Here is a 10,189-nt window from a genome sequence, read left to right as displayed (position 1 = left end):
TGCTTTTGGTTAAAAAAAAAAAGCTACTTGTCAGTCCTGTATTGTCAGTTTTTGTTCGTCCTGTATAGAGGCTGACTCACCCATTTCAATGTCTATTTTAATGCACTGTGTTCATACTCCTTTTATTTATCTGGCATGTTTATCATTGTTATAATCATGATTGGGAAGCTGTACTTCATGAGACTGTGCGTCTCAGTCTGAAAACATACAGTTTTGAATAATATGATGATTTATGGACAAATGCTGCATTATTTGTATGATGTTCATTGGGAACAAGGAAGAACATATCAACAAATCTTTTATCGCCCCTCCCACTCTGACTGTTTTCTCTGAATCAAATGTGAAAATGGGTGGTGATATGTAAATCACATATTTCTAGTATTTCTCCTCTCCTCGTTCAGAGCAGTAGGCAGTTTCTCTTCAGACTTGCTACAGGTAAGAAGCACCTGCACTCAACTACTTTTCTCTGCAAACTATTGTTTTACTTGTTCTTACACTACTTTTACGGTTCTTATTTTTTATTTTCCTTTGTGTTTTCAAAGTTCAGCTCCAGTGTTCAATGCAGGCTATACACATTATTGCTTATTTTATTTTCAATATGATTTTTGATCAGCTCTGTATATATTAATATGTTGTGATTTTACATTTGCATGCTGAATTAAGAGATTAATAAAATACCACTGCACAATATTATAATTTTATTAATCTATTAGGTCAGTTTTCAGATACAGAATCACAACGTATCAAGTATCATAAAATGACACTTTCTGATAATTTGTCACCTGCATTGTTTTAAAAATATAATTCAAATGGCTACAATGTCATCCCAGACTAGTTTAGGACTCAATACTGATTTCTAGTAAATGAAGATTATTTACATATTGATAGAAGAAAGACTTTAAAAATATACATTCAACCCTAAAATGAAAATTGTGTCATAATTTCCTCACCCTCATGCGGTTTCAGACCTGTGTGACTTTCCATTTTCTGTAAAATGCAACAGATAGGAAGAAGACACTTTCAGTCACCATTTACTTTTATTGGATTTTTTTTCTTCCATAAGTGAATGGTGACTGAAATGGTCACACTGCCAAACGTCATCTTTTTTGTTTCACTGAAGAAAGACATTTACGTGGGTAATTCAGAGAAATTAGATTTTTGGGGTGAACTATCCTTTTCAATATTTCACTTTGCCAGTATTTACCAGAAAGTGTTGCAGCATGTGAAAACCCACATGAGCTCTGTCACTGTGGCCGGTATTTTAAGTTTAACAAAAGCTTGCACAACCGGATCGACAGCTCAAGCAATACACTTCAGTGAGCATTTATAAAGATTTAGACATTCACATTCTTTGCAAAATGATTGTATTACATTGATGGTAAGATAACTGGAATGAGTCACTGAGTAGGCTATTCAATGGGGAAATGCGGGTGTAAAACCAGCTTATTGTTCCCAAAAACAGATTAATATTGCAATGTTTTTTCTGTAAACACAAAACTAGGCTTAATGTCTCTATATGAACCTGACTTGAGGTTTGGTCCTGGCTGTAGATTACTGTGGTAACCTTAAAGTTGCAACTAAAACTTATAAGGAAGAGGAAATAATGTAGATAAAGTTCATCTTATAAACTTTCTTAATGTTATTAGCTCAAATATAAAAGTAGCTGCATAAGTTAAAGCTTAAGACGGCAAAATACTCTTTCCTGGAGAACATTTACTGTTAGTTTATGCATATTTTTTTCTATAAACTTTCCACATTCAAATATGATCAAATATTCAAATATTGTTGTGAAACTATTCTTATACATAAGGAAAAGATGAACGCATTTTTAGTGTCATGATTAGAAGAATTAAATAAAAATAGTATCAACTAAATAAAAATGTGTTAAATATATATTTAATTAACATCTTAAGTCAATACATGAACTTTGACAAACATAATGTTTACGAAAAATGCTCTCTCTCTCTTTAATGGAAACTGAGGCACACTAAAAAACACAAAATTCAAATTTAAAATCCACATATAGTGACAATATCAATTCTCTCTCGTCTAAATTTCTGTATTTTCTTTCAGTCTCTCCTCATCTGAGTCCAAGTCTTGTTCGTGCAAAGCATCTGCAACAATGGCACAATTTGGCCATCTGGTGGCAGTGTTGAGCCTGTGCCTGCTGGCTGTTGTGGTGAACGCTCAACGTGAGTGTGCAATCACAGTACTCTTTTCAACTGGAGATCCTACAGACCTTTTTTTATATTTTATATTCAGATTTCAGTGCTTTGCCATGTCATTTAATCATAATATCTCACGTTCTACAAACGTTTCCTTTGCTTTCTTTTTCTATGATAGAGAGCACCCCCCCACCCCCTCGTCTAGGACACGAGATCTGCACATACTACACTCAGGGTGGGACCCTCCTTCTGGACGGGCCAAAGGTCTTTGAAATGATGCTGATTGAGTTTGGACGGGCAATCCAGGTCTGTATACATGTATAATTCATCCCAAAGAAGAAAATTCTGTCATTAATTACTTACCAGTGATGAGCAGTACTGACGCTACTAGTTTAACTACATTTCTCAGTAGCGTGGTGGTAGCGTCGCAGTTTTCTGAATCAAACAGCTTTTCAGTAGCTTATGCTCTTTTTTGGATCCGGTAGCAAAAGCTAACAAAAGCTAACGTAACATTTTCCAAAGAAAGCATTCTGAAACTCGAGCTCAAATCGGAAATATAACTGCTACGATCACTGATCCTGGATCAGTAAAAGTGACGCCACAGCCACTAAACCTCGTAACGCCATTGGCTCCTCAAACTGTCAATCAAACCTCATTATTCCCCCCGCCTCTCTCGAAGTGCGGCGCGCATTTTATAGCATCTGTCTGAAGGTAAATAAAGAACTGTTGATTCAATAAGTACAGCGCTTTCTTTACTAAAAAAACAAAAACAAAACAACAGCAACAACAACAACAACAAACTATTTATAAAGGCTAATGCTTTTTTTTGTATTTGAGGAGCGGAGAAGAGTTTCTAAGTCTAGCATTTGTTGTCAAGTCACAGCCAAAAAGCTCTGAATCTTTCATAATGTGATACTTTTGCCAAATAACAGAAAAAAAAGAACTGAACGCCCACATAATGACAGAAAACTGGGGAAAACGGGACACGAGTCAGAAAACAAAACAACATTAGCTGGTCAAAGCTTTGTATTTGAACTTGATTTTGATCAAATGTTTATATTAATATCTAATGACATGCAACGATGCAAATAAACGTAGTCTATCTGTAGGCCTAATACATCTATATGGTAACACTATACAATACGATTTCATTAATTAGCTAATGTATCATCTAACATTGTATAAAATACATTATTTCAGTATTACATTCAAATACATTTATTACAGTATTTATTAATCTTTGTTAATGTTAGTTAATGAAAATACAGTCGTTCATTGGTAGTTCATGTTAGTTCACAGTGCATTGTGATTTTAATAATGCATTAGTAAATGTTGAAATTAACATTAATAAATGCTGCAGAAGTATTGTTCATTCTTAGTTCATGTTAACTAATGTTAACTACTGAACCTTATTGTGAAGTATTACCATTTATATAAATGTATCTGTATACAATAAAGCCACAATACCAGCTACCAATAGGTTTCCAGCCATGAGCAAAAATTTATTTTGCCTATGTCACAATTTGAGGTAAATCCGGTTCCCTGTATTTGATACTAATTATGTTACCAAATTGGTTTGGAACAGTTGTTGAATAAACAATTAAACTGAACATGCCTATCTATCTGCTTGACTGACAGTTTTATTGATCACTGAGAGAGCATTGACTTGGTATGATGTTGGTTCAATAGTTTTTTTTTTTTTTTTAATAGCTTGGATGTAGTAAACTACTTTTGCCATGTTGCTGTAGCTTAGCTTGCTACATTTCCCAGGGCTGTAGCTTTAGTGTAGTGAAGCTTCATTTAAAGAAGAGTAACTGTTAGCTTAGCTCACTGCATTTTCCAAGTAGCTTGCCCAACACTGTTACTTACCCTCATGTTGATGAAATCTGAGAGCTTTCTGATCCTGCATAGACAGCAACGCAACTACCACATTCAAGGCCCAGAAAGGTAGTAAGGACATCGTTAAAATAGCCCATCTGACATCAGTGGTTCAATCTTAATTTTATGAAGTCACAAGAATACTTTCTGTGTGCAAAGAAAACACAAATAATGACTTTTTTCAACAATTTCTTCTCTTCCGTGTTAGTGTTTGCCACGTGTTTACGACGTGTGTGGTGCTGCTGACTAACCCTTTAACTGACCCTCAAGTTCAAAAGATGTATGATTTTTTTTCTTCTGCTAAACACAAAAGAAAATATTTTGGTAACTAGCTAGTGGTCCTCATTGACTTCCATAGCATGGATAAAAAATACCTGGAAGTCAATGGAGACCTGCAACAACCACATTAGTCAACCACATTCTTCAAAATACCTTCTTTTGTGCTCAGCAGAAGAAATAAACGAATACAGGTTTGGAATAACAATGTTCATTCTTGGGTGAACAATCTCTTTAAATCAATTAAATACATTTTTATATGATGTTTATATAAATAGGGATTGCTAAAGGGTCCATGAAAAATGTGGGTAGTGGAAAAAGAATAAATAGGTAAAAGATACCCTGACAAATGAACACAAGTAAATATTTTCCAGATAATATTTTAATTATTTGTTATATCTTTTGAACAATTACAATATGAACTTCAGTTTTATTCAGAGCCTTTATAATTTAGTAAGGTGGTTATATTTTGGTATCCTTTACATAAAGTGTACACCATACACCATTATTACTCTCTGTCTCTCTCTGTAGACCCTGAACCCTATGGTGACTCAGCAGTGGATGGATGATGTAGATGACGATCGCGACAAACGCCTCAACATGGCAGAGTGTGCCAAACTCGTCCAGAGAGTCTCTGATTCCGTTCAGAGGCCTCCGCAATAAAGAAGTCATGTCGACTGATTGAAGTAACTTGTACTTGTGTATGAAGTAAAATAAGATCTCACAAACACTTAGTATGTAGGTCTGTAGCTTAATTTCATATAATAAATACTATAATGTATCACTCAAAATCTAAATAAAGCTATGTATTGTTTTAGAAATTATTTTAAAAGAAGTAATTAAAGAACCTTAGTCAAAAATGAAGAAATAAAATGGTCAAAAACACAGCTGTGGTGTCCTGCTATAGAATTCTTACATTTTGTGCTTTTGTACTCTGGGGCTGTTGATGGCAATAATGCAGATATAAAATTATATAAAATGTAAAATAATAAATCTTTTCAATGACTACCTACCACATAACAGTCTAGGTTTAACTTAAAGGTTTTTAGATTAGCTAACATTAGAATTACCATCTATTGACGTGGATCATTGATACTAAATTTAATTCAAGAGGTTTACAATTTTTTTTTTTTTAATATTGCACTTACCCGACCTACGAAGAAAGGAGCAACTTGGGCATCACTATTTTCTCTTTCATCAAATCTTTCCACCTTGTGTATGCTGTAGCGATGTTTGTTCGTTTTTTATGTGTCTTTTTTCTGTCATCTGCCTTAAGATCTTTTCTGCTTCTTCAGTAGCTCAGATTCTCTCGTTGTCTCTGCTGGTAAAGCTTGATAATAAAGTTTAATTCTCAATTTTTGCTCATCTAACGTTACACTACCTACTAGCGTATCAACAGAAGCGGCAGCCATGGAGTGTGAGGATTTTGTCCGTGGTTTAGGCCTCGAATAGGTCTAATTATTTCAAAACGGTGAATACACTTGCAAAAGGTGACACGCACCATAGATAATAAAACACGTTTTATAGAAAGCTATTATGAGAAAAGTTTTCATCTAATGCAGAAGACTCTTCACAAAAACACTGAATTCTTAAACGGCCAGTTCACCCAAAAATTAAAACGCTGTCATCATTCACTCACCCTCAAGTTGTCCCTTCCTCTTTTCTTTTTTCTGCCGAACACAAAAGAAGTTTTTTTGAAGAATGTTGATAACCAAACAGCCAGAAGTCTACTTCCAACTGTTCATGGTCACATTAGTGAAACATTAACAAAGAAGGTCTATTTCAATGGTGTAGTCATGCATACATCACCGTTTACTCACTTTCAAACTAAGTGGTTTTTTGTTTTTGGTAAACAGCAATTTGTGTGTTGACAATGTAGCAAACTTGAATCCTATGAAAAATCTGTGTAAGAAATTATCCTCGTGAAATTCCAGGAAAATTGCAAATTCCTATATTGAGATTAAAGCATTTCCCCAATGGAAATTCACCATACAGAGGTAAATGTGACCATACCCTTAATGTGTAAAACTTTTAAAATTTGCTTCAAACTATTAAATGCATTTTTAAAGGCCAGTTCAGGCAAGGTGATGAGGTTTGGCTGGTTAAAGTAATTTAATCAGTCATAATCTGATTGGAAAAGGCATCTTAATCCATTGACAGCCATTTAAATGTATCTGTGTAGGCAGAATAAATTCTTCCACAAGCTGCATATAAATCACAAATACTTTGTTACCGGAGCCCAATTATTTTTGGAGAGCTCTTAACAGTTCAATTTGTTGTTTTTTTCACGGTTTGCTGCTTAGACATCACAGCTCACAACAGTTGCTCAGCAGCTGCCATTAAAATAAGTAGTGCAAATGATACAGTACAGAAAAATAAAGTAGGTAAAGCTTGAAATAGCAGCTTGAATGATTTGAGTCAGCATTGATGCTCATAAATGCCTACCTAAAGCAACTGCACATGAAACGGAGAGTGAGAGAAGATGGCGAGACAGTTGGACAAGGTCACCATTATAATCTGTGCCCTTTGACCTAACCTGTTTTACTAGCAGAAGTTTAACCCTCTGAAATCTATGACAGAGGTCAGCAGGTGCCGAAGGGTCTGTCTGTGCCTGTGTCTTCTGCTCTCTGTCTCACGTTTATTACTTTTCTCTCTAGTTATTAAAAACAAGTCGGTACAACTTGTGGTGCTTTTGGCATCTTTGTTAACATCTACAGTTCTGGCATAAAGACAGAAGCAGACAGATGTGAACAAGCATGAGGAGACAGAGATAATTAAGGCTGCTAGGAAAAAGGAGACATGAATGAGATGAAAGTTAACAGAACAAACGTGATACAGGAGATGAGAAGGGCTGAAGGAAAAAAGGAGAGAGCAGCACATTCCTCTTCCTCTGTCTCTGCTTCCCTTGTTTGGGCTCTTCAAAACAACAGCTGGAGCTCTCACAGGTGTGTTTTACTTGCTGAAAGCCGAAACATATGAGCTGACATTGCGCGCACGCACACACACACACACACACACACACACACATGCCATCATTGCTGATGCAGCAAACACACACTACTGTTTTTCAGAGTTCAAACAGAAGTTTAATGTGCTCCTTCTGCACATTTGTAACATTTATTTGGATCATCGCTGAGATGCAGCAACAACAAAGAGATCTTAAGCCACTGATCTTAAAACTGTGTTTTACAAAGCAAAAATATCAAATAAAATCTGCACTTTCTGCAAACACATTATGCTGGAACTGTTTTTATTTTTCCTAGCCATTTTTTGCATTTAGCTTTTACTAGCTGGGCACAAGATGATGACCCATTTCCACAGTTATTAACATTATAAACCTAGCAAAGTTTTTGTTTTAGTGTATTTTCATGAATTTATGTCACTACATTTGCATTATATTACCTTGGCCTTCAATTTCAGAAAACTAGTTAACGCTGTTGTGTGGGTGATTCTAGCACAATGGCTGAGGGAGTCACAGCTAATTTGACATCTACATTTACATTTATTCATTTAGCATACGTTTATCCAAAGAAATGTAAAAAATTAGGAATACAACAAGCAATTTATCATCTTTCTCTTTCCTGACCACCATAATCAGTGTTGGGAAGGCTACTTTGTTAATGTGATAGGTTACAGATTACAATTTACCCTATTTAAAATGTAATAAGCAGTGTAACTATTTCAATTACTTTATTAAAGTATGTAACTTATTACATTTGATTACTTTTCTAAATTTCTAATGAATGTTTTTTAACTATTATTCATTTTCAAACATTTAAACCAAGCAGGGTTAACCTTAATGTAGTACTCAACACTGATTACTGTAAGACTTTCTGGTAACACTTTATTTTAAGGTGTCCTTGTTACGTTACATGTACTTACTGTTATAATAACAATTAATTATGCATAATTACATGCAAGCAACACTAATCCAAGCCCTAATCCTAACCCTAACCATATAGTAAGTACATGTAGTTAATTAATATTACTCAGTACTTATATGTATAATTACACTAAAACAAAGACACCTTAAAATAAAGTTGAACCGATTGTCCAAATTCTCATCACTTGAATTAAGATTATAATAATTTAATTTGAATGCATAGCCACCGCAAAATCAGACTTTAGCACCTCTTTTTATTCTGAGATCATTCTGAGGTTAAACACTGATAAAGTTAATAAATTATATATTAATTAGATCTCTGTGTGTTTGTTTAAAAATATTCAGATGTAACCCCGTTTGTAATCATTTTCACAAGTAACTATAATTTAATTACACATTCTTTTCTCAGAAACTGTAACAGATTACAGTAACATTTAATTTGTAATTAAATTACATAATGTTACTATTGGAAATGCAAAATAAATAAATAAAAAATAAATAAATAAATCCATTCACCACCAAAGAATTTCTCAACTCAGTCATCAAACTGTGAAGCATGGAAATTTTAATAACTTATTTTGGTCAAATGTAAATTTTATTTTAAAATGTAATATAAAATTGTAATACAATTAATATTTAAAATAAATTGGATATATTATTTAATTTGACTCAATCAAACTGACTATATTTGGTTACACCAATAATATCCTTTTAAGGGTTAAATCAAGTAAAAATAGATCCTTAAGGTGCCAATCACACAGTACCATGTTTCCAGTGCAGACAAAACTATTAATCAAATGTATAAGATCACTGCAAATGTCACTGAGAGTATGTATAGTTAGCAACCTTGACAGCCTTAAGGTGGTGTGTATATTTGTGTGTGCATCCCAGAGACAGTTTCTGCTGCAGGAAACAGTGGTATCCTGTTTTGCAGTGGACTCCCATTGTTGCGCTGATTAAACACACACTAATATACACATCCACACGTACACACCACGGCTAGTGCGGTGTTAGTGATGAGAACAGAGCAGCATGTCCGAGATCAATCAGACGTGATTCATAATACACACATTTGCCCGGATGCTTTCACACAAGTGCTCCCATCTTGCGCGACAAAGGATGAAACACTGGACACCACACATACACACTCTTGTGTGAGCATTGATTGAGAGTGTTGTCTAGTCTCTCTGTCTCCACATGGTCATCCATCACTCCTGACCGTCCAGCCCGTCTCTGTTTATTAATCTGTCTGTTGAGTAACAGAGATGGTTTACACTGTAATTACACTAAATCGTTTCCTAGTTTCGGCCTGATGAGCTTGTCATGGTGTGGCTATTTTTCATATGGGAAATGACAAGGGTTTCTGACCAAATCATTGTCATTTTTTTTTCTTGAAAACTTCTGACTTCTCCTTTATCTTTAATTTATAGTCAAAATAAATTAATTCAACCTGTTCATGGAAGTTGCTTTCTATTTTCACTTCAACTAAGATTATTTTCCAGGAATATTTCAACCAAACATAAAAAATAGCTGAAAATGTACACCCCCCCCCCCCCCCCCCCTCAGGCAATCGGAGATGTAAATGAATTTCTTCATCAGAATAGATTTGGAAATATTTTGCATTACATCACTCGCTCACCAATGGATCCTCTGCAGTGAATGGGTGCCGTCAGAATGAGAGTTCAAACAGCTGATAAAAACATCTCAATAATCCACAAGTATCTTTTGAAGTGAAAAGCTGGGTTTAGAAATTCATCAAGAGGTTTTTAACTCCAAACCATTGCTTCCAGAGAAAATACAAGTCCTCTTTCCATAATATTGCTTCCTGCAGTGAAAAAGTCATCTTGCCTGATATGTTTTGATGTGAGAGGACAAGAGGGGATTGACTTTTTCACAGGAGGACGACTTATGGAGACTCATATTCTGACCAGAAGCAACAGTTTAAAGTTAAAAAGCCTTAAAGACAATTGATGGGCTGGAGTCATGT

At 34.8% G+C, this 10,189-nt stretch overlaps 1 protein-coding gene across 1 annotated transcript; it reads left to right on the top strand.

The window, feature by feature from the left end:
- Positions 1-355: 355 nt before the first annotated feature.
- Positions 356-5,672, top strand: LOC306887312 (uncharacterized protein). Its single transcript, XM_079444953.1, has 4 exons — positions 356-435; positions 2,074-2,192; positions 2,344-2,471; positions 4,851-5,672. Exons 2-4 carry the CDS (start codon positions 2,123-2,125, stop codon positions 4,980-4,982), a joined length of 330 nt encoding a protein of 109 aa, XP_079301079.1. The 5' UTR covers positions 356-435; positions 2,074-2,122; the 3' UTR covers positions 4,983-5,672.
- Positions 5,673-10,189: the final 4,517 nt, after the last annotated feature.

The sequence above is a fragment of the Barbus barbus genome (assembly GCF_936440315.1).
Source record: "Barbus barbus genome assembly, chromosome: 21".
NCBI lineage: Eukaryota > Metazoa > Chordata > Actinopteri > Cypriniformes > Cyprinidae > Barbus > Barbus barbus.
Note: the sequence above shows the minus strand (reverse complement) of the source record. Positions and strands in the feature narration are given on the sequence as shown.